At 58.7% G+C, this 24809-nt stretch overlaps 1 protein-coding gene across 2 annotated transcripts; it reads right to left on the bottom strand.

Moving 5' to 3' along the window:
* Nucleotides 1-993: 993 nt before the first annotated feature.
* On the bottom strand, nt 994-23981 carry TTC38 (tetratricopeptide repeat domain 38). Of its 2 annotated transcripts, none has more exons than XM_042993543.1 (14): nt 23860-23979; nt 22753-22830; nt 20793-20874; nt 18919-19090; nt 17649-17822; nt 15006-15081; nt 12172-12291; nt 10326-10385; nt 9190-9228; nt 8081-8162; nt 6128-6293; nt 4482-4641; nt 4214-4287; nt 994-2172 (listed from the first exon to the last, which is right to left on the bottom strand). In XM_042993543.1, exons 1-14 carry the CDS (start codon nt 23890-23892, stop codon nt 2079-2081), a joined length of 1410 nt encoding a protein of 469 aa, XP_042849477.1. In that variant the 5' UTR covers nt 23893-23979; the 3' UTR covers nt 994-2078. The 2 variants fall into 2 exon arrangements, with proteins under 2 accessions (XP_042849477.1, XP_042849478.1); XM_042993544.1 differs by having other exon boundaries at nt 2067-2172; nt 4214-4315; nt 23860-23981.
* Between the last annotated feature and the right edge of the window lie 828 nt (nt 23982-24809).

Genomic DNA, 24809 nt, shown 5'->3' with positions numbered 1-24809 from the left:
AGGTCTGGATAGAAAGAGGGGCTCAAAGGAGGGCACAGGGTCACGTCCTCTCCCAGCTGCCTCTACGGGGTCCTGCACACCCTCAGGCAGGCTGGTTTTGCTGGGCCCACAACCCCGGGAGCCCCAGGCTTCCCTCCACCTACCAAGGCCTCTGGTAAGACACAGCTGGTCTCGTGCCACCAGTGCTCAACCAAGGGCCCTAAGGCCTAGGCCTGCCTGACTCAACCCCCTGCACAATTGCAGCAAGAGCTCAGGGGGTGCCTGGCCCAGATGTCAGGTCCCCACAGCCCTGGGGTTGTCTGCAGGGGGTGAGCGCCCCCAACACCCACTCCCGATGCTCCTCTCCCTGTATCGTGTCAGCACCTAGGAGGTGCTCAGTATCAGCACCAATTATCAATAGCTTGTTGCTGCCGAGTCTAAACGGTATCGTCCTCCATCTGTCCTATCGTGGGCCTGCCCATCAGACACATTTCTTCCCTCCCCCAATAAGATTCTGCTTCATTTTTTTATGTATCCATTCATGGGTTCATTCACCAATGTTCCCTGACGGGTCCTCAGTGCAGGCCAAGTGCTGGGTGGTGCTGGGACAGATCCCATCCCTGACCTGAGGAGGTCACAGCAGGGGAGGAAAGGGCATCCTCGCCAGCCTGCCCCACACAAGTGGAGGGCATCTCCGAGGAGAGACCCGGGTTCCGCCTTCCCCAGCCACTCTGCGTCTTGTTTGGAACCAGGAGAGGGGAGGGCAGATGGAGTGTGAGCCTGCTGTGTCATGGCATCCGGCAGGAGGGGACAGCTCAGGATTGGAGGGCAGGCTCGCCTTTGGAATGTGTCTCTATCTCCCGAGTAGAGACGGCACCCCTCTCGAAATCCTATTGTAATTACCCATTGACTCACTGCCCCACCCACACCCCAAGTTCAAGGAGAAGCCTGCCTCCCCATGACCCAGGCCTGACACATGGGACATGTGGAAAGGTGTCACCAGCAAGTCAAAGGAACTGATTACCTAATTTATTTTAATCTCAGAAAATTTGTCTAATCGATTTGGAGGCCTCCACTGCCTCCCAGGAGACCTGCCCCCTGCCTGAGTCCCTCCCTAATGTCAGTTTACACTGAAGGAACCTGAGAAACATTTAGGGGCCAGGATCGCCCCTCACGGGTGCATTCCAGTGAAATCAGCAACTCCCTGATTTAAGGGCCAGGTTAAGAAAAGGGGGAAACTGAGACTGAGGCAGCATTTGTAAAACCGGCTCGGATCGTGGTAAAGCCACGGGCCACAGTGCTGTGTGTTTGTTGCCACAACAGGGCAACCCTGGGCTCAATCCACACACCCCAGAAAGCGTGTCAACTCAGTGCCTGTGCACTCGTATGATTAAAGTCATAGCTGGCGAAGGAAACCACATACCCGAGGCCCCTTGATCGATACCACTGAAGCCCCCTGGGAAGCTCACAGACCTCTCCAGAGACAGCAGAGGGCCCCCCACATGATTGTGCTTCTTTGAGGTGGGGGGGGCAGCTGGGGGACCCACAGACGGTGAGGTCAGGCCTTGCGGAGGCCCAAGGCGAATCTTAGGGCCTCCACTAGCTGTGACCCGGGCAAGTCACTTCCCCCATCATGGGTGCCCTCAACCAAAAGATGGGACAACAGATCTAGAATATGAGGAAGACAAGGTGAGGGTTTATCCCAGGGGCAGCCTGGGGGAGGGGGTCCCCAGGGGCTGTGTGGAAGACTGTCCTCCCTGAGCTGCGCTGGCCTCCAGCCAACCCCGCCTTCCAACCCTTGAACACCAGGAGATGCGGGAGTGCCCTGCGAAGATACAGTTTGCAAGGCAAGTGGAAACAAAACTAGTTTGGTTCTAACTGCTTGAGGCTGCCCCTCAGCCCTGAACAAGGACGAAAAGATCCTGACTCGTGTTTAAAGTTGATTTGTGTCCCCGCTCCCTGTAACGCTGCTGGTTACAGGGCTTTTTGCTTAAAGCTGCAAAATTACTCAACAGAACCACCTAACGGGCTCTAGCCACTTCTAACCCTAGAAGCCAGGGGGCAGCCGATCTGACGCTAGGGAGGGGGCCAGGCCTAGCTCACTGCAGGAGGTGGACGGCCGCAGCCTTTCGGATGAGCCGTTGGGTCAGGGGTGAGTTCGGCTTCAAGGCATCACGCTCCATCAGGAGGCTCCTGTGGAAACAGGGGCAGGGTCTGTGGTGGAATCTTCTAGAAGGATGTGGGGCCTGATGGTTCCCGGGCCCCAAGGCAGGACAGGCAGCTCGGCCTGGGTCTGAGATGAGCAGAAAGCAAGTTGCTCCCCTTCCCGGGCTACCGGAGAGAGGGGACAGGAGGGACAGAGCCCAGCAGCAGGAGGCCTGACCTTGGCAGGGGGACCAGGTGGTGAACCAGGCGCGGGAGGTTCAAGGATGAGAAGGTAGGGACTCCAGTGCGTAACCAGAACGTCCAGTGTTTGGAGAACATTTTGACGCTGTCCCCAAGACACACGTAGCTGGGTGAGCACATAACTGTGGCTTCATCTGCCTCAGGAAGCCAGGGCCCATCCTTCCACCAGACAAGAGGGTAGAACTGGACCGTGGGGGTCAAGGGGAAGCCAGGCATGAGGCCCGCTGGGAAGGCCAGTGGCTATGGAGAGGCAAGTCTGAACAAAGCAAGTATCGTTTAAGGGAAGGACCCCCAAACAATTGACAAGAGTGATTCCGTGGGGTGAGGGGGGGTTAAGGGGCTGGGCCTGGCCCTAGGGGTGGGGACGCCATTGCAGGGGGCCCAGGATCTCCACCTTGGAGGGGAGGGGCGTGAGCTTCCTGTCAATGACAGGAGGGCACTTGGAGGCGAGCCTGTCACCCTGGCTGCAGCAGGTGGCCCTTGGTGGTCCCCACGGGCTCCAGGCTGCCTGTGGGGCCCGTTCCCCCTCAGCTCGCCCGTGGACAGACCCCCTGCTGCATAGTACCCTCTGCCCAGCCCAGAGGGCATCCTCTACCCACCATGGCAGGCCCCCACCCTGCCCCAGCTCCCCTGCTCCAGCCCTCAGCCCTCCTATCCAAAGGGCCTCACCTTCCCTGCCAACCCGCACCCACACCGGGACCTGGAACTCTCTAAGGGATCTGTCCTCTAAAGAAAGGGGTGTGGCTTTTATGAACCACGCGTGTCCAAAGATGCTTCAGAGTCTTAACCGATTCCAGAGCGTGTACACCTGTTTCATCAGCACTGAGAACACCTGCACTGCCCCGTTTGGAAATGTTGTTGGGGCAGCTGGGGCTCACCCAGCATGCACCGCCTGAGCCTACGCTCAGACCCTCGGGCTTTCCACCTGACTTCCACGGCTCCGCCAGAGGCCACCCGGGACTCACCGCAGGGCTTTCACTGGGTCTCCTGACACCCACCCACAGCTCCTCCCTTCCTCCCTTTCCCTTCGGTGTTCTGGGGTGGGGGTCGCATCTCACCCCAGAGGTAGAAGATCTGGTGCAGGAACCAGCATGGAACTCGGCTGCCCCATGTGGGGCAAGGCGAGTCGGGTGTGGGAGTTCCAAGGCTGTTAGTGAGGGCCGGGCTTTGCAGAGCTTTCTTCTGGGGGCGCCCCCGCCCCCACATCCCTAACCCTCCAGCCCCTCCTCCTAACCAGACCATGGGTCTGGTCAAACCCGCTGGTTTCGGGCCTCCCCTCAACTGTCTCTTCTCCAGGACATCCTCTCTCCCTAACTCCCCACCAGCTCAGCTACCCCACAGCCTTCAGGGCAATGTGCCCTGCCCCGGCCCCATTGTGCGTGCGTGTGTGTGTGTGTGCGTGTGTGTGTGTAAGAGATAGTTGCTAGTGCTACTTCCCACGTGAGAAATAAGAACCACCCGCCAGGCCTTGGGTCTGCCTGACACAACCACCCCCGCCACCTCCTGGAGCCCAGCACAGTCAGCCCCATGAGAAAGAAAGAGCGTCCCCAGCAGAGGATGCGGCATGTGCAAAGGCCCAGGACCCTGAAACGGCAGGACGTGTTGGGCAACTTACAGCAAGGCTCGAATGAGGAGTGGGCAGGGGAGGGCAGGAGGACCGGCCTGGGGGTGGGGTGGACCCCCTCTGGCCAAGCCCCCCCGTAGCCTCGGGCGGTGGGAGGTGGGAGCCTCAGGGCAAGCTGGAAGCCCGTGGGGAGACCCCGGTGAGAGAGGGAGCGATGCTCAGAAACGTCCCCAGGCCCGGCGTGGGTGTGAGCGAGGAACTCACCGAGCCACGTTCTTGTGGGCGCCGGAAGTGCAGTTCAAGGCCGCGTGGATCAGTAACTGGTTGAAGACGTCTCTCTGAAAGGTCACTGGGCAGGTTGGGCTCCTGTAACGTGGGATGAGGGACGGGAGCCCCCACCCCACTGCGGGCAGGGCTGTTCTCAGGGGCAGACTTCCCAGGGGACGCGAATGGTAAGGACACCCCCGCACCACGGGCGCCCACGCCGAGAGACCCTGCCGGACCCAGGCTGCTGGTGTGGCCAGAGGCTCACCTGGGCGTTGCTGCCTCCGATCTGGACGATACGGTAGCGGATGGGCAGGAGCAGTTCCACGACACGGTCCGGGTTCCCGTTCTCGGCCTCCACCAGGGCCTGGCACAGGGGCAGCCCCACGCCACGGGCCAGGAGGTGCTGGCAATTCTCCCCGGGGGACCTGCCAGCCGGAGAAGGTGCCCTCGGTCACCTGCAGGGCACTCTGCACTGCCCGTCACAGCACAGATGCCTCCCTGCTTGACTCAGGCGTCCTGACGGGAGGGTGTCCCCAGCTCTGGGCCTGACACAGCAGGTCCTTTGGTCGGGCGAGCCGACGGAGGAGAAGCGGCCAGGAAGGGGAGACGAGGGGGTTCTCTCAACCCTGGGTTGAACTCTGCTGTTCACTAGCGACCTGACTTCAGGCAGGCCCCTCAACTTCTGGCCTCACTTTGCTCATCTGTAAAGTGTGGGACACAGTGCCAACCGCTCGGGGCTGTCAGGAGGCTTGCAGACGATGCAGGTAAAGGCCTGGTATTGGAGTTGGCCCCGGGGCCGAGGCAGACGGCTGTCACGGCCCCTGTCTCCCTGCTGGCCCTCAGGTGGCCGCTGGTCTGGGTCACAGGGCCTGCAGCCATGGAGGCAGCGGCCGGCTCTAAGCCTGTCTTAAAAGCCAGAATCAAATACTCGGGGTGCCTGGGTGGCTCAGTCGGTTGAGGGTCCGACTTCAGCTCAGGTCATGATCTCAGTCTGTGGGTTCAAGCCCCACGTCGGGCTCTGTGCTGACAGCTCGGAGCCTGGAGCCTGCTTCGGATTCTGAGTCTTCCTCTCTCTCTGCCCCTCCCCCGCTCATGCTCTGTCTCCTTCTCCTTCAAAAATAAGTACACATTAAAAAGATTAAAAAAAAAAAATACTCAAGTGCTTGGTGGGCTCCCCAGGCCTTCCCTGTGGTGAAAAGACAGCCAACGGCGGACACCTCTCCTGAAGCTGCCTCCCCGGCCACAGGCCACGGTCCCTGCAGCACAGCTCTGAGAGGAGGGCTAGGGCAGTGGCCATGGCGGTGGCCAGCCCGCGCGTGGCCCCCAGGACAGACCACCAAGGGTCATGCCTCCCGCAGCTCCTGCCCTACAGGCAGGGCTCAGCTACATCCCCGGTGGCCCACGCTGCAGAGGACCCTGGGCCCTGGGATCCCCGGGGCCTCCCACCCATGCCAGGAGCTGTGCCGGGGAGCTGTATGACCGTGTCACTGCACCTCCCTCTCCTGCCACTGTCCCCAGCTTGCAGATGAGGAAACTGAGGCTCAGAGCAGAGATCTGAGGCTCAGTCCGGAATCTCAGATGCTGTAAGCAGCAGGTCTCTCTGGTTCTGGGGCCTCACCATGTCCCCCGTGGGAGGCTGTGCCCATGACACAGATGCTGTCACCCCCAGCCGGGAGACGTGCCCCCATCTCTCGGGGGGAGCAAGTGTACCCCGTGGGATACATCCACCTGGGAGCACACGCCTGCGGGGCGCACGTGTGGCAGCAGCCCCCCCCCCACGGCATCCCCACAGCCGTACTCCCCGAGGGGGCCCCCGCCCCCAGCACCCCCAGCGGGCAGGGGCGGAGCCAGCCTCGGCACGCCCCCAGTACCCTGTTGCCCTCTCAGCAGGGCCCAGTCTGCGGTGCGTACTCGCTGGCATCCTGCAGGGTGGTCAGAAGCTCCTGCGTGGTCTGGGGGTCCCGAGCACCCAGGGATGCCATCAGGAAGTGCACGTCGTTGAACAGCAGGATGTGGTCACGGCTGTGCTTCTGGGTCACCGACAGGACGTCCTGCCACCGCTCCCCCACGGACACCCCTGAGGACACGGGGAAGAAACCACAGGCCTGGCATTCTGTATGAGCACGTCCTGCGCGGGGGCCTCCTGTACCCCCACACCCCCCAGAGGCTGGGCAGGGGAGCGGGGCCAGCAAGCGGCATCGGGCCTCATACTGAGGCCTTTGGGCCCATTTTATGTTAACTTCTTGTAATTATAAAAGCAATAGATTCATAAGGTAAACAAATTAATCTATTGAAGGGTAGTAAGTGAAGTTTCTGGCCCCTTTGACAACCCCCAAAACCATTTTTAAAACTCTCCCTCTGGGGGCGCCTGGGTGGCTCAGTCGGTTAAGCGTCCGACTTCGGCTCAGGCCATGATTTCACGGTTTGTGGGTTCGAGCCCCGCGTCGGGCTCTGTGCCGTCAGCACAGAACCTGCTTCAGATCCTCCCTTTCCCTCTCTGTCCCTCCCCTGCTTGTGCTCTCTCTTAGTCTCTCTCAAAAATAAACTTTAAAAAAATACATAAAATAAAACTCTTCCTATGGTTACATATGACGCCTGAGAGATACAAGGTGTTTTATAAAAATCTGCTCAGTTAATAATTCTCCCACCTTCGTGTCTCGATTTCTCAACTCTACAGACAGCCCCTACCCTTCTCCGCTCCCCAGCAGCACCTCCCGATTCCCGGAAGTTACTAGCTTCTTCCTGCTTCTTGGGGGCACCTCCCGAAGGGGTTCGGGAGATGTTGCCCTTGACCTCTGTCTCGGCCCATCAGGTCGGACAGGTCTCTTGAGTCTCCACTCTGTGGTGGGAGAGTGAGTGTCCTTTGTCTTGCCTCCACATGCCCCTGGCCCCACGACTGTGCCTCCCAGCCTCTGTCCCTCTGAGCCGCCCCCCACACGTGCACCAAGGTGAGAGGCTGCAGGGTCCCCAGAGAGTTCCAGGCGGCTTCAAGCCCTGCCTCTGCAGGCAAAGGGCTCACAGGGTCTCTGGGTCAACAGGATTCCACCTTTCTTCCAGGCCCCTCGACAGGCCAGCTTTCAATTTTGCCGCTTTACCATCTGAGCATCGTGAGCTGGCCTGGAAAACGCAGTAGCAGCCTCTGCTCTGGCCTCGGCCTACCCGAGCTCAGCCCCAGCTGCCTCTCAGCCTGGACCACACTGACCCTGCTCTTCGGTCACTCGTCCCGTAGCAGGTTGCCGGTTTCTGTGTCCTGGGCGCAGTGGACAGGCTGCTCCCTGCACCTAATATCCTTTCCCATCCCTGCCTGGCAAAACCCTGCACACCCTTCCATGGTTCACATTTCACCTCCACGAGGAGGCCTTCCTGGAACCCTCCGGAAACAGCTTGCCCTGCCCAGGTCTCATCCCCACATCGTCCCGTTGACCCAGGGCCTGGAGCGGATACAGGTTGGGCCCGAGGGGAAAGGGAGAAGCATCTGGCAACCGGCTACCTGCAGAGTGTGGGATGACAATGTTGAGAAACCTCGCTCTCTGAAATCCCAGGGAGTTGAGAAACGGTCACCCCTCTTGTTCTGAGAGAGGAGGCAGCACCCAAAGACAGGTGGCCAGGTGCTGCCCGTGCCCTGCGGGTCCGGTGGGCAGGCCGTGGGAAAGGCACGGGGCCCAGGGGCCTCAGCCGGGCTGGAAGGCCACGGCAGAGCCGGCCCCCAGGCCCACAGATGGGCAAGCCACTTGGGCCTGCCGCGGGGCCCCGAGTGGCCCGATCATCAGCTCCTGCCCAGCTCCGGGCCCAGGTCCCCTTCCTCTCGTCCTGTGGGAGGGGAGAGGGCAGAGGAGCGCAAGGGGAGGACGCAGACCGGGCTACCTTCCATGTGCAGCCGGTACAGCATGGAACAGGTGTCCACCACATCCAGCATCGCTCCGCTGGCCTTCAAGCTGGGGAGGATCTGGAAGACAGGGGCGGGGCGGGGGGGGCACATGAGGGGCCGCAGGGATGGGCCACGTGTGGGGCCTGCACGGAGCCAGTCCTCAGCAAACAGGAGCCCCCGCCACCGCCCCTCTGCCTCAACTACCAGGATCATCCCCTTGCCCGGGCCCGTGGCAGCTCCGGGCTGGAAACCCGAAGAAGGGAGAACAGGAGCCTCCAGCGGAGGCCGGGCCAGCATCTGTCACCTCTGGTCCCCAGCCTCAGGCCACGCCGGTGGGAGGCTGCGTCACCAGTTCCCAGGTCAGCATTCGGCTGGCCTGTCCCTCATGACACTTGAGTAGTCACCCTTCACTTCTCACTACACAATCCTCATAACACTCGACAGGAAGACTCAACAGAAACTTTACTGAATGTTTTCCTTGGGTCTAGAGCCCTGGGCCCCAGGCACTTCTGTGACCCCGGTCTCCTGTTTCAAAGTCTGCCCAGGGGTTCCCAGGAGCCGTGAATTAGGCTGGTTTTCTCTTAAAGGCACACATAGGGGCTGGAGGAGGGTGGGTGGGAGCTAGTGTTCAGCGGGCACGGAGTGAGAGTCGGAGAAACCAAAGAGTTCTGGAGACAGGCCGTGGTGACAGTCAATGGACCCAGGGCCGCCAAACCATACGCGCAAAAATGATCCCGATGCAAATCTCGTACATATTTTGCTACAGTGAAAAAAGTTCCCGTGGGCAGATCACTGATTCTACCAGAGAAGAGCAATCTAAAATGCCCAGAGAAAAGCCCGGGATGCCAGAAAGGACCAACTTAGATGCGTCATTCTACCAGCGCCCACGGCGCACAGAGTCCCCGAGGGTCTTTGACCCATCTGGGTCACGGGTTACGCCGCTACGTGGGGCAAGAATTCACCCCAGCAGGCCTTACACAAGAGGTGAGTTCTTGCTTCAGCTGTTGTTTCTGGCTGAGACAATACTGACGGGCTCAAACACCCGCTAGAGACTAAAAAGGCAAATTTTTGCCCTCAACCAAACTAGGTGCGAAAGTAGACTTACATGCGTATCGTAAATGGTCAGCGCGGCCTCGTATTCGCCCTGGAAAAATCAAGAATCAAGGTCCCGTGATCAACACGCAGCAAACGGGAGGCGCGCCTGGGGGGCTCGGCCGGTTAAGCGTCTGACTCTTGATCTCGGCTTGGGTCACGATCTCACAGTTTGTGAGTTTGAGCCCCGCATCAGGCTCTGCACTGATGGCCAGGAGCCTGCTTGGGATTCTTTCCCTCCCTCCCTCTCTCTCTCTCTGCCCCTCCCCCATTCATTCCCTCTTTCTCTCTCTCTCTCAAAATAAACTTAAAAAAAACAAAAACATGTAGCAAAGGTGAAATGTAGCAAAGGTGAAAGGTAATATGAGAAATGGGCCGAAAAGCCATTCCCCACCCCCCACCCCAGCACATCCCATGGCGGGGGGGGGGGGCAGGGGCAGTGTCCCAGAGGGTTAGGAGAACCACTTCTGCTCTGGGCTCTTGGCGCCTCTGCTGCTAAGGGGACAGTTTCTGCCGAAGCATTATTGTCCCCATTGCGCTTGTCAGACTCTTATGAGCTTTCTCATGTTATTTTTCTAGTCTTTTTTTCCCCCCCGTATTTTCCTTGTCTTACATTCAATGGGGGCCACTGCTTTCTTCCACACACTGTGTCACTGCATCTCTGTGTCACCGCGGACCCTCAACTTCTGAGCATTTTCCTTTGGGCTTTTAGGGAGCTTCTAGATTTCCTCCACGATAAGCACCATTGTAAGAAGCTCCCGTACAAAGGGGACCGAGGGGCAGAATCCCTGGGGGCGAGGCTGTTCCCCACACCCTCACTCTCACTGGAACCAAGCATTTGGAGGGTCTCACAGCTCATTCAGGTGCAGCCTGAGGGGTGGAGGCTTCGTTCACTCCAGCGGCTGAGGACACTTGACCTAAATTGTGTCCACAAATTACATGCGGCTTACACGGCTTCCGCGTCCACACAGCGAAAAACACCTAACGGAGTTTAAGCCTGAAGAGCTATCTGAAAACCTTAATGCTCTGTTACACCAGACACCATTGAAACGTGCAAACCCAAACTGTTATCCCGGGGAACCAGCAAAAGGTAGACAAATATTTATTTCTCTGGACATCTTTGTAGGATAAGACAGCTAACCAGCTTACCTTCTCAATCAGATACAGAGCCCAGTGCCAATAATTATGACAAGCAAGCATATCAGAGTCCTGGGGGGGAAAATGAGAGAATTAGAGAAAAATCTGACAGCCTGTGGGAAAAAAAAATACCAGCTGTGGTTTTCTGACAGTGCAGGACCGTCCCCCGACCTTGAGTGCGGGAAACGTTCCCGGGCACCCATGCTGAGGCCGGCCTGTGCCGGGCACCTCTGTGCCCCGACGTCCCCGTCAGCTCTGAGGACGGTTGACACAGAGGTCACCCTGCTCCTCAAGCCTCAAGAAAACGAGCGATGGATCCACAAACAGGTGCCGAGGCCCCCGGGGTGTCCAAATCCCAACAAAGCCGCGAGGATCAATGAGCCCAGGGCTGGACTCCCCTCAGGAACTGGCGAGGCCGGCAAGGAAGGGGGGGTGTGGTTGACGACTGGCAGTCTGCAGGCCCCATCGTGAGCACTAACCCTTCTGTGAGGCTACCGCGAACACTTCCTCCTCTACCTGGACACCACCTTCTACCTCCCGGAAAGAGGAACTGACAACACCTTCTCCAAGGCCCACGTCTGCTGGACGACACCCAGGCTGCCTGTGTCCCCTCTTCCTCACAGGCCCCTGCAGGCCTCGGTGTCTTTGCTCAGTCTGGCTGGAATACCCTCCACCTCCCCATCTATCACCTAGCAAACTCCTAGCCATCCTTCAATACCCAGCTCAGGGGCTGCCTCCTCCAGGAAGCCTTCCGTGACCAGCTCACCCTCAAGTCCAGGGGGGGTTGGATGCCTCCTCTGGGTTTCCACATCCCTAAGAGTGTCCCTATCATGGTGTGGTTCATGGGCTGCTGGGAAGCTGCTCACTCCACTTGATCAGGCCTTTTGAGGACAGAGAAGTCTGGGCTGGACTCTCCGTGGGGTCCCCAGGGTAGGATCTTGACTGAGCACCAGTCTGGGGCAGGAGGAGGAGGAAAGGGAGTCCCAGGCCACACTATCTAAAGCAAGACTGTCCTGCCAGGCCAGAGGCTGCCAGGAGCCACAGCAGGGGACAGATGCAAGCATTACCCGGCCAGACTGGGCTGCCTCATTTTACACATGTCTAGAACCAACACCAAGGAGAACTCATTTGGGGGCTTCCCAGTTGTTACAACAGCAGGTATACAGATGAGGAAACCGAGGCTCAGAGGGTCACTTTCTTGCCCTGGGGTCCAGCCAGGCCTCCAACACCCAACACCCAGTAAAATCGCAGCGTCTGGGGGAGGGATGTGAATGGAATGTGCTGGAAGGCCCTGGCCCAAGCCTTCCCTGGCCTCCCTCGGTTCTGCCTGGGCAAGCCCCTGGCCCTCAGCCCAGAGGATATGGCCACACAGCTGCTGCTCCTCCCCCAGACTCAGCACTCTCGCAAACACTATCAGCATCTGCCTAGGGGAGCCGACTGCACATCATTGCCCCATCGGCCCCTGGCTGCGCCGCGTGCTCCCCGAGCCCACCCGTGGGTTCCATGCTGAGCCAGCCGGCTGGTGGTAAGACACAGCTCAGGGTTCTTACGGTTCTCCCCCGTGCCAGGCTCTTGTGTCCTCGGTCATTTTCTGACCCGTTCCTTTACACCAAATGCCCCGGCCCAAAACTTCTAGAATCTTCTAGATTCTAGATTCTAGATTCTAGAATCTTCTAGAATCACCTGCAAAACACCAGCAGGTTTCGGGGAGCCCTGTGGGTCCCTGGGGACACTGCGGCTCGACACAACCCAGCTCCCCCAGAACTAAGCTGCAGCCTGTAACTTCTGTCCTTAAAGCCTTAACCCAAGGGGATGGGCGGAATTTTCCAGGCAGATGACCCATCGACAGGAATCGTACCTTCCAGTGGGTTTCTGAGTGCTGCATAAATTCCAATCCATCCTTGATTTCTGCTTTCATCTCATGAATATGGGCGATGGTGTGCACCGACCACGCGTCTGTCGGGTTAATGGACAAAGCCTACGTGGGGAGGGGGCGGAAGATGGTCGGAGGTCACGAGGATTAGTCAGGCCGCCTGGTGACCAGGTTACGTGGGGAGCAGGGGCCTGAGCTGCTGGAGCGCGTGCGCACCGGGCCCTGCCTCAAAACAGCAGTGACCCCGAAGTCCAGCCCCGCTGACCATCTACAGGATGCCACCAGCGAGGATCTCACCGCCCATTTCAAAGGTGAGGAACTGAGCTCAGGGAGGCTGAAAGACCACAGCTGGGTCTTTCCAAAGCCAGGACTCATCCTCCTGGCCCCAGAGCCTCCTGCACGCGGCCGAGTCACCTGCAACTTGCCGGCCAGCCTCTCTGGGCCTTTGTCCCCCCTGGTGAGGAGCAATGCCGCCATCCCCTCGGGGCTGGCCTTGGAGATCAAGTGGACGCGGTGGGCGTGTGTGAATGCTGTGCAGACTGCCGAGTGCTCACGGCTGCCCCTCGTGGATGACCACGCGTGTGGCAGCCCGGGCTCATTCTGACGGGATTGCTATGAATAACAACAGCCACTCACGTGACCGGGGAGCCTGCCGGGTGACCAGCAAGGGGGGCAGGACACGGGGCGTGATTCCTACCCCCTTGTAGCTTTCTTTTAGTCCTGTGTTCAGCTCATGCTTACTGCGCACCTCCTAAGTGCCAGGCACAGAGCGGTAGGCTGAGGCTCAAAGTGGCCCAGGGGACAATCCACACGAGCCCAGGTCCTGCACACCAGGCCGCTCTTTCCTCCAGCCCCACTGACTGCCTCGGTGCCCCGTGCCTTTCACAGAGGCAGAGGCCTTGGCCTGGCACCTGCTGTGAGGTCTAGGCAGACGGGTCTTCCCCGGTAAGCCTGCCTCTCTGCTCCCCGCCGCTGCTTGCACGGGCCTGCCCGGTCCACGTGGGGGCGCTGTAAGAAAGAAGGTGTCCTCGGGGACAATGGGCACCTCGGCAGAGCCCTGCAGGACGAGGACACTTCGGGGACTGCAGGGGCACGGCCGCGCAGACCTGGGGAGGGGGCGTCCTGAGAAGGGATCCCCTAAGTGTGCTGCTCTCCTGCGGGGCACAGCTCAGGGCAGGGAGTGGCCGGACCTACGGCCAAGATTAGGCCCCACCTTCCACCAGGGGCTCCAGCTTCCTCCCCAGTCTCCCTGGGACAGAGCCACGAGGCACTGCACGACCCGCCCTGCCTGTCCCCCCAACCTTTGCCCTAGGGCCCGCCCCGCTCCCATCCGCCCTGAGCCTCAGCCTATCACGTGGCTCCAAGCTTCCTGAGCTCAGCAGGCTGTGCTTCCCCTGCCTGAAGCCCTTTGCTCTCGGGGCCCCTGGGGTTTGGCACGCAGAAGCTCGCAGGCCCAAGCATCACCACCACCACCACCGTGAGGCCTCTCCAGACTCCAGCGGAGCCTGGTGCAGCCCACCCTCGCTCTCCTGGAGGCCTGGCAGTCACTGTCACAGCATGACCTTGCCCAGTAATCACCTCGGGTGTACTGGTGTTGGGCTCAGAGCGTGGCACCCGCACGAGTGGGTACAGCAGGAGAAAGGACACCCCATTCCACCATGTCCTGCTCCCGGTGGGGCGTCAGCCTGCACCTTTTGTCTGCCCTCTGGCTTCTCGAGCCAGTCTGACAGCCCTCGAGCGCTCAGGGCACCTTCCCGTGGCCGACCCGCTGGACAGCGTGCCCTGCTCCCTCAGGCCACGGAGCCCAGACCGCTATGGAGCATGGAACCGTCCCCCTGCGCTCAAGTCTGGGCTCCATCTGTGTAACCAGAACAGGTTTCAGAAACCTCATGGCCGCTTGGGCCCCCCAAGGGTGCAGGCTGCCTCCGGGGGAGGGGTGCTGTGGGCAACCAGGGCAACGTCTATGGGGAGGAACACTGGCTGGGACGCGGGGGAGCCGCGTCTGGTCCAGGCAGCCTAACGGATGGTGGTCGGGTCAGGAGGCCCCGGTGAGCACACACTCTGCCAGCCGTGGCCTCTCTGCGCCGTGGCCCCCTCGTCTGGACGGCGAGGAGAGTGTTGCCTCGCGGCGGAGGGGATGAGCAGACTAGAGTGGGTGTCTGTCACGGAGCCAGGCCCAGGGCGCCCCCGGGTGCACGACAGCCCCTCCCGGGGTCCGTTTCCACTCCTGTGAGGAGAGGGGCTGGAGGACACGGCCTCCGAGGACCACAGAGGACACCACGAGCCCCAAGTCCACCGCCGCGGCCTACTGCTCGGTCCCGGTCCGCTGGTGAGGGGCGTCCACCATGCACCTTGGTACCAGCCGGCCCTTGGCGGGAAGGGCCCGGCCCGACAGGAGGCACTTGGCAAAACCACACTCCTTTGCACCCTTCACCATGGTTCCCTCCCTCTGGGGGGAGGCAGAGGTCGAGGGAAGAGCTGGCCGACAAGACCCTGGCCCCCGGGTCAGGGGCCACCCGGAGGCAACCTTTGTCTGCGACCGTGGAGCTCTGGACAGAGACAGACAAGAGCTCGGGGAGCCTGGGGCGGCCCTGCACGGGGCCCCGAGGGAGAGGTGGACACAGCTTCCCCGGGCCTCATTCACCTTCCTGGCCCGTGGAGGCAGTTTGCGGACTGTGGGAGGGCCAGCTGCCCTTGCTGGTAATATGAGTCCTCCCCAGGGTCTCTCAGGAAACCGGACCAGAGTGGGGGGGCGGGGAGGGGGGCCGTGTGGGCTCTGCCCCGCCTGACGCCACCCCTGAGGGGAAGGGCCCACTTACCTCTTTGGCAAGCTTTTCTGCCTTGTCATAGAAGTTGGTTTCCATCAATCCAAAGGAATAGATGCCTTTCACGTAGCTAAAAAAACAGAGAGGAAACAAACAAAAAGTCTTCAACAACAGTGGACTGTGCAACCCTCAGTGTGGGCCGAACCGTGTCCCCCAAAACGATGCTTGAGCACGGACCCTGATTTGGAATGCAGGCGTTTGCAGACGCCATCGAGCTGAAGTCCTGCGGGACGAGGGTGGGCCCTAGACCCAACGACGGATGTCCTCCCGAGAGGAAGGAGAGGAGGACTCGGACAGGGACGTACAAACACACACAAAGGATGGAGCCACGTGAACACAGAAGAGACGCCGCAGCCACGCAGCTGCAGGCCAAGGAACACCCAGGATCACCAGCTCCCGCCGGAAGCCACGGAGAGGCGAGGAAGGAGCCTCCCCTAGAGCCTCTGGAGGGAGCACAGCCCTGGTGATGCCTGGATTCCCGACTTGTGGCCTCTGGACTGTCGCTTTAGGCGGCCCGGTCTATGGCACTTTGTCCCGGCAGCCCCAGGAGACGGACGCACGCCCCCTCCAGGTACGACCCCAAGCACCAGGCTTCCCAGCAACTGGACGCTGCTGATCAGTGGGGAGCGCCGTGACCCCCCAGCGTCGGCACAATCGTCTACCCCAAACCCCGTCTCTGCAGCGGGCCCCTCTGCGACTCACAGCCCACCCCCTAAGCATCAGCGCGCTGTCTCCACTGAGGACGACAAGGGCCCTCACCTGCCTGTCCGGCTGGTGACACCCACCTGGGGGCACAGCCCGGGACACCTCCCTTGGGAAGTACTGGTGAGCACAGGCTGGCAGTGGCTTCTCTGCCGGCCAGCGGCGTGCACACCCCCAGCCCAGCCCCGCCTGTACTTGCTGGACAGCTCCTCCCCAGACCCCAGCTCCTAGCGGCCAGGACCCGTCTGTCCCGCTCGCTCCTGGCCCAGGCCCGGCCCGGGACGGGACACTTCACTGAATCAGCACACACTGCCATTTCTATATTGCTCGTCTGTGATCCTCAGCACTGAGCGCCAGGCCAGTCACACGTGCCAGAGGCAGAGTTTGCTGTAGCTTTGTGGGATCCCACGAAAACAAGGAAGAGCAACAGAGTTTCTATTGGTGACTCAGGTGTTACCTTTACTACCGCGCATAGTGACAAAGTCTAGCTCTCACGATTCATAGCTGCAGTGTTCTAGCACACGGGCTTCCAGACTTTTCTTTTAAATACTGCTTTCCTTCTTTTTTTAAGTTTTATTATTTATTGAGAGAGAGAGAGAGGGAGAGAGAGAGAATCCTAGGCAGACTCTGCACTTTCATTGCAGAACCAGATGTGAGGCTCGAACTCACACACCACGAGATCGTGACCTGAGCCGAAGTTGGACGCTTAACTTACTGAGCCGCCCAGGCACCCCTTAAATATTTATTTCTTTTAAATATTTTAAATATTGTTTTTAAATATTTATTGGGGTCATTTGACCTTCCACTTTGAAACATGCATTGAATGCTTATGGTGTGCCCGGTATTGTTAGGCTCTTGGGATGGTTACTCTCATGTGTCCCCTTGGCTGGGCTATGGTACCCAGTTGTTTGGTCAGATACTATCTAGATGTTTCTATGAAGGTATCTCTCAGATGTGATTAACATTTAAATCTACAGACTTTGAGTGAAGCAGATTACCCTCCATAATACGGGTGGGCCTCGTCCAAACAGTTGAAGACTTAAGAGAGAGGACCGAGGTCCTCAGAAGAAGGAATTTTGCCTCCAGATTACAACATGGACTCCCCAGACTGCTGGCCCATCCATCCTGTGGATTTCAGACTTATTTGCCAGTCCCTGCACCTGCATGAGCCAATTCCTTAAAATCAATCAATCCCTGCCCCGTATAAACATGTAAATAATATAGCTACAGATATTCATACCCTACTGGTTGTGTTTCTATAGAGAACCCTGCCTAACCCAGCTCTCCAATCCACGGGGCTGTCTGATTTTCACAACCATCCTGTGAGTAAGACACAATGAAGGCAATTCTGTGCAGCCATCACACGGGAGGGAGTACCGCTCAGGTACTCCAGGCCTCCCTCTCCTCCCGAGCACACAGCAGAGCTCCACTGCCTGGTGTCCTGGGGGGGGGGGGGGGTAACCAGCTCTGGCCAATGACTTGGGAGTGGCAGGGTGGCCCTTCCTCCGTAAGCCTTGCCACCGTGAGTCCCTCAGGGGTGCCCTCTTCTCTCTCTCTCAGTGACCAATGTGTCCAGAAAGCATCTTCACCATCTGGGACTCTGATGTAGGAGGGAGACAATGACAAGGGGTGCAGAGCCCTGGGCCCTCCCACGACAGGGGTGTAGCATGTGTGAGAAACAAGCCTCTGGAGAACCAGAGGATGCTTGTTACCGCAGCAAAAACTACCCTGGGCTGACCGATACACATGCCGCTGCCTTGTTCACAGGATGGGAGGAAGAGCAAACAGAGAGATCTTTTCAGTTTCGAGAACTTGGAGAAGAGCCACAGCAGACTCACTGTTTCCAGGGCAAGGCCCGGAGCCTTGCCATGCTTTTCGGACAGAGGAGAGAGAGAGAGTAAGAAAGAAACGACGTGATTTCCAGCTGGCACGTACCTGCTAAGGGGGATGTCGGGCGTCCAGAAGGGGTATATCCGAGCCACAGAATCCCGCATCTGTTCCTGATAGCCCAGGTAAAAGTAGGCATCATGGGAAAATTTTAGGGCTAACATGTCTGTTGGGTGGTCCCAGAGAATCTGTTCCCATAGTTCACAGGCTCTGGAAAAGTTCCTGAAAGCCAAAGAGAGATTTCTCAGCAGCGCTGAACACGTAGTTCATACACGTGTGGTGGGCAAAAGGCATCGTTTCTTGCCAGAGTCTGAAATATGTATGTATGTATTTAAATATATGATATATAATTACATATATTATACGTAATATACAATTATATATTATAACATATATTTATATAAATATTTCTGTATTAAATATTTATATTTACATAAATATATTTGTACATAATATATTGTATAGTTATAATATATATACATATATATGAGAGACAGAGAGACAGAGAGATGGGGTGTGGGGAGAGAGACAGGAGAGAGAGAGAGAGGGAACATATTCTACGTACACCCGCACAAAAAAGTTTCCATGTTAGGTTGTGGCTCAGAACATTGAAAAACCAGTGGGAAGTTTTACTCTGGAATTCAGACAAACAAAAAAACTGGTTTAACGGGCTGCCAAAGGCAATCTCCCTGGGACCGGGAACCAGCTGTGTGAGGGGGAGCCAGCTGGGGGGGAAGCCCACCCCCGTGCCGACACCTGCCACTGACTCAGCCCCTTTTGTTCCTGCTTCGGAACCCATGAGACGCCAGCTCAGGTCGCCTAGCTGTGCGGGGCATCTCCCCTGGCGGCGCAGACGCAAGGGGCTGTCCCAGAGATGGGCTGCGGGACCATGAAACACAGGGGGACAGCCGTGGCCACAAGGGAGACGGGGGGGGGGGGGGGGGGACAACCCGGAAGGCTGTGAACAGATGTCCGCGAGGGTATGTCGGGGCGAGGATAGGGCGAGTGCTTTCTGCTCTCTTCCTTCATACGTTTCTGTCACGTGGTCCTATCATTTTTGTCACAAACATAACACCCAATTCATTTAAAGAAGGAAAGTTGTCTGGAGGCTAAATTGGAAATCCCAGCCAACTGTTTTCTCGTTCTGCAGTCAAGTGAAGGCACAGCAGACGGGCAGGATGTGATTTTCACTGAGAGATGGCCACGGGAGGCAGGGCGAGCCCACCCCTGGTCCCGCTTCCCAAGGGCGGCGGAGGAGCCCCCGGGGCATCGCCCAGCGCGGTCTCAGGGTGCCAGCCACGGCCGGGGAGGCCCTCACCCCTTGGCAAAGGTCTCCACTGCAGACACGTGCAGCCGCTCCCGCTGCGTCAGCGGCTGTGTTTTGGAGACCTCCACCATTGTCTTCACGGCCAGGTCCAACTCCCTGTCCAGCCTCACGGAGCTTCCGGTGCCGATCAGCACGAGGCCATTAGAGATGGCATGGCCCATCGCTGGCGAAAGGTTGGAAAGCAGCAGCTGGTGATTCAGGGCGTCCAGCTCGGCCCGGCCCTGCCCAGCCCTGCCCTGTCCTGCCCGCCCTGCCCAGCCCTGCCCTGCCCAGCCTCAAGTGAGGAATAAATACCCCACATCCCTGGAGGGGCAGGCCAGGCGGCTGGTCGGCTGTGCGCCGCCCCCCCCCCCCCCCACAGCAGTGGGGAACCCAGCCTGGGCCCTCGCCACTCACGAGGAGCGGAAGCAGCCCTAGAGACACGCTGTACCTCCGCAAATATTTTTCCAACAAGGGCATTCTGCCAACGTCTGGAGCATCTTCCTTCACTGGGTGAACTGGTCAGGGCTGCCTGCCGGCTCCCACGACCCCCCAGCCCTAATTTCCCTCATCGGCTGATATTGTCACTACCACCAACGCCGGGCCTCCAGGGGGCTGCTGAGGAGATGCTCCATGCAGGGGGAGCTGGTCCCTGGAGTACAGTCTGTCTCAGCCACTCATGCGCGGAGAGCTTTGTGGGGGGTGGGGGGGGACAGGGGAGGGTATGCCTTGTGCCCTTGTAGCAACCTTGCTGGCAGGTCTGCAGACCCCCGGGTCCCCCTTGAGCTTCCCAGCCCCCAGCCTGACAGAGGCACGGGGTCCACCGGCATTTGGAACTCAGTCACTGGCGAGGCCGGAGACCCAGGACCCAACCAGAGTGTTGGGACGACCCATGTGGCCCCCATTTCTATCCTGGGGCCCGAGGTCTGCTCAGAGAGCCCGAGCCCATTCCTGGCTCCTGGTCCCCCATAGGCTGGGCTCAGCTTCCTTCTTCCCCCATCCCGTGCATCCTGTCCTCAGCGGGAGCTGGCCACAGTGGCATGGAAAGGGACGGTGGTTACTGCCCTGCCCTCCTCAGCCCTTCCTCCAGGCCTGGAACCCCACCCCTCCTGGGGCCACCCTCCTGGGGTTCCGAAATGCACCGGGCTGACCTCCCCATCCCCTCTGCGCACACGGCTTGTCTGTGATGCCAGCCTCCGTCACTAGGCCCTGGTGGCCCAGATGCTCGAGCTAAGCCTCACTGGTGTCCTAAAAGTCCCCAGGAGCCACCTCTGGTGTTCTAGGTCAGCTCTGGAAAACAGAAAGCCTCATGTGGTCCTAGCCACCCAACTACCAGCTGAGTGGTTTGGGGTACGTTTCTCATTCTCTTTCCTCCCCTGAGAAATAGGACCGGTGTCTTCCCTGTAGACCTGACAATTAGGGAAAAAATTAGAAAGATGCCTTACAGGGGTGCCTGGGGGGCTCAGTCAGTTGAGCGTCTGACTTCGGCTCAGGTCATGATCTCACAGTTCGTGAGTTCGAGCCCCGCATCGGGCTCTGTGCTGACGGCTCAGAGCCTGGAGCCTGCTTCCGATTCCGTGTCTCCTTCTCTCTCTGCCCCTCCCCCACTCATGCTTTGTCTCAGTCTGTTTCTCAAAAATAAATAAATGTAAAAAAAAAATTTTTTTTTCAAAAGAAAGATGCCTTACATGGAACCTGGCATCTCTACGAAGGCAGTGCTATGCCAAGCCTACCAGTGGCTCTCGTCTTGCTGCCCTCCCTCCGGGAAAAAGGCCAGCCTGGTCACTGCCACCAGCCTGCCCTCCCCAGGCCAGTGGAGTCGCTCAGTCAGAGAGCGCTCGGACCCACGAGACGCGGCTCCTCAACCCGGGGACAGCATCACTCACCGAAGGTCGGATCTGCTGCTTTGAGCTTTGACAGGCAGCCCTCAATGCCACCAAGACTTTTGTCATTGGTCCATTTGACATACTGAAATAGAAAAGGCAAAACAACGTTGTCCCCAGGGAGTCCTTAGTTCATGTTAAGGAAGGCATGTGTCTGAATCTGGATTTTCTCTCTAGACAACGAAGTATTTCATGACCTGAACTGCACCCGGGTTGGTCTCATGTGAAGAGCCTGAATACTCGTAACTCAAGGCACACTTTCTAGGGCGGGTGAGGCCCCCATATTCAGGAAAGAAGCATCTAAAGAAAGCTTCTTCCTGACAGGTGACCTGCCCCGAACATCAACTTCTTTAGCCATGAGAGGGGGCTTCAAAATCGGACGCCACAATTGGAACCTTCCTACTGTTCATTCATTCTTTTCCAAAAAGACCTTCAGGGGCGCCTGGGTGGCTCAGTCGGTTGAGCGTCCGACTTCAGCTCAGGTCATGATCTCACGGTTCGTGGGTTCAAGCCCCCCGTCAGGCTCACTGCTATCAGCACAGAGCCCACTTCGTATGCTCTGTCCCTTCTCCCTGCCCCTCCTCACCCCTCTCTCTCTCTCAAAAATAAACAAAACAAAAAATGTGTCCTATCAAATGTCTGACCTGCATCTACACAGAATTAGCAGAGTGTGTATTAATAAGACACGGAGGAGTTGGAGCAGAGACGCCCACGCTCGAACACAGGATGGCCCAGAGATGCTGATACATGGGACAGAAGATACACAGGTGGGGTCCGGGGAAGGACTGTGCTACACTGAGGAACGGGCTTTGTAACAAATCCGGGGCTCTACTGGGGCCAAAACGTGCAGGAAGGGCACAAACAGAGTTCAAATGAGCACAGTGGAGTCCTTCGGCAAGCTCACGGCATCTCACTGGTTGTTTCTTGTACTTATGTTTCTAGAAGCTTCCTCGGTCCTTATGTTGTGTGGATGGAGTTCGTAGGCAGGGTTCTCACTGCTCATGATAAACCCGGCTGTAGTTTCCCATCGGTGTATACAGACCCAGGCCTACCCCACTCATCATCTGCCTCACTGCAGGAGTCAGCGCAGCTCTCTGAGCCTCGGTTTCCCCACCGTCAAACAAAGTGGTTAGACCCTACCTCTTGAGACCCTCCTAGTTCTAAAACTACAGGCTCCTTCACTGGTGTTAGAAATTACCGGTGATACGGTGGGCGGTCTTGGAGCGGCCATAGGTGAGAGTGGTATATTCAAAAATTAGCCCCAGCCAGGGGCCGAAGCCCAAAGCGGAGGGGCCCCATATCAAACCCTCAGCAGACCATAGAGGGAGGCCTGGGGAGAGTCAGCATCCTGATAAACATCGCTGTCTGCCTGACCCTGGGGGCACCTCTCACCCCCGCCATGGGTTGTCTCCAACACGTTCCCATGCACCAGGGTCCGGAGTACATAGACTGCGCTGTAACCCACTGCTAACATCATCACCCAACTGAAAACAGCATCCCCTACTCCGCAAGCTGTTGGCTGCGGGGCCTCTAAGCATTACGAAGCATGTTTGGGTCCCCCATGTGGGCCCTCCTGTACCCAAGTTTGCCAGGAGATTCGGGCAGGAATGGGGCGGGAGAGCTTCACTGTTCATAAAACAAGAGCGCTGATAAAGAGGTGAGGCTTAGGAGGCCTTGAGTGCCACCCTTGCTCGTGGTCACCGTTGACCGGCTTTCCTGGGAGAGTACATCACACGACACGTGAGTCTGGCCGTAAATCTAAGCGAAGCCGTGCTGGATGGGGGTGCGGAGTATTGTCTTGCACTTGTGTAAGGACCGTTCATTGCGTGGTGTAAGTAAATGTAGCTGTGAGACGGGCCAGAACATTTAAAAATGAAACATAAATCAGTTAAGAGCATTTGGTAATTTTAAACACCTCCCCACCGGCCGTTAGAGAGGCCGCCGCACTGCCCGGCAGGCATACCTGGGTCAAGGTGGCATCAAAGAGCTTGCAGGCCTCGTTACTTGCGGTTGACAGTGGGAGGCCCGCATCTTTCCACGCCTGCACACAGCAACAAGAGACTCTCAGGGCTTTATTCCATGTAGTCCTCCAGCCATAAATGTGAACCCCAACCCCCAAGCACAGAAGATCTCCAAATGCCTCGCATCGTGTGAGTGTGGGTTTCCATATGAGCCAGCCTTGTGGGGCTGGCAGGGACTCTCAGATTTCATAGACGGTGCAGAGCAGAGGAGGCCGAGTTGTGGGTGGGAGGGGGCAGATCCTGATGCAAATCCCAGGGGTCCCTAAATAGCTGTGGGCCTTCTGGCAACATCCTCTCTCAGACCCTTCGCTGGCCCCGAATGGGGCTCTGGAGGATGCACGGGGTGACTGTGAAGTGTCTGCCAGGGGAGCACTCAGGAAACGGGAGTCCCTGGTCTGGCTGAGGGGAGGTCTAGGGGGACAGAAAAGGGGTAGAGCCTTAGAGAGCTTGGCCGGGCAGGGTGGACTTTCCAACTGGCAGGCAAACACGAGATCTGCCAAGCACAGCAACAATACCTCTCCTCTCCCCACTTTATCAAATGATTCAGACCTACAAGTCTGTCAGCAGAAAGATCTAGAGATCGTTAGAACTGTTCACTGTTAGGGCTGCCCTTTGGATCCCGACGGGGTGCACAGACCTGCGACCCCGCCCTGGGAAGGAAAATGTCCTCTACTCCCTGAGCACAGCGGGCAGCTCCTCAGGCTGCATGGCTGGGGGGCAAGTACCCTGGCTCCTCTGAACTTCACCTTCCTCATCTGCAAAATGGGTTCAGGCTGCCCACCCTGGAGGGTCCGAAAGAGACACTCCTGCGCCACAGTGGCTGGGGCTAATGCATTATAGGCCTCGGGGTCTCCGCGGGGTCCGAACCGCGCCGCTGGGGTCCCACAGGAGGGTACTCTGGTCCCTTCCTGCACCCAGGTGCTCGCCTGTCCCTCGGGGGCCGGTTCCCCGGAGGATCCAGGGTCCCGCGCAGGTCGGTCCCGTCCCCGCCGCCGAGCGCCAAGCCATGCCGGGGCCGCGGGGCCCGGCCGGGTTCAACCTCCGCGTACCTGGCAGTCGCGCAGCGGAGCGGTGGCGGCCATGGGGGCAAGTGGGTGGCCGGGCCGGTGATGTGGGTCCGGGCGACTCCGCACCTTCCGCGTTGGGGCGGACACCGCGGGGCGGAGCTGCCGCGCTTCCCCGCGAGCTCACTGGTCCGCGGCACTGGCCCCGCCCCGCCCCGCCCCGGGGGCGCTCCGAGGGGGTCCGCGCCCGCCGGAGGGGAGGAGCCGCTGCGGGGGCCTCGGTGGGCGCACTCACCTCCCCCGCAGGGCAGCGGGGCAGCTCGGGATTCGCTCACCGTCCCAACTCCTGCCCCACCCCCGCCAGGGGGCTCCCGCCTGCAGGCGACCCTGTTGGGGCCGCCGCCGCGGAGTCCCTCGGGAGGCAGGGGGAATCCTAAGGCAGCGGTCACTTTCAAGCTCTTTGGAGTCCCCCGCGGAAGCCTGGCGCGCACACGTTTCTAGAGGTCATTTTTTGAACTGAAGCAAACCGTGCTCACAACTACAGTCTGTGGAAGATAATGTGCTATATGATCCCCTTAGGTGACGTTTACCAACATGCAAAACAGTGCATCGCGGAGGGACTGGTTCCTGTGTAAACAGTCAAGAAACACGAGACAGCAGCAGAAACGAAACTCACATCAACGATGCCCTGGTGGTGCTGAGAATTCTCTCTTGCAGGGCACGCGGAGGCCTCGGACTGCACTGGGATCCTTCTATCTCCTTGGCTGGGATGTGGGCATACCACTGCTCTTTATTTTTTATTTATCTTTGTAGATCTTAGATATACACTTCTCTGCTCTGCCATGCCGGCAAAACTTGTCCAGAGTTTTACGTGGTTGTCTGAACCACTGACACTGCACTTGTCTGGGACACTAAAGGCCCTCCGGGCCCAAACCCAGCCGCTGCCTCCACTTCCGGTTCCTCACCATTTGGTCTGACACAGCCCCCTTACTTGA

The sequence above is a fragment of the Panthera tigris genome, chromosome B4, assembly GCF_018350195.1.
Source record: "Panthera tigris isolate Pti1 chromosome B4, P.tigris_Pti1_mat1.1, whole genome shotgun sequence".
NCBI lineage: Eukaryota > Metazoa > Chordata > Mammalia > Carnivora > Felidae > Panthera > Panthera tigris.
This window is presented reverse-complemented; position numbering and strand designations above follow the sequence as displayed.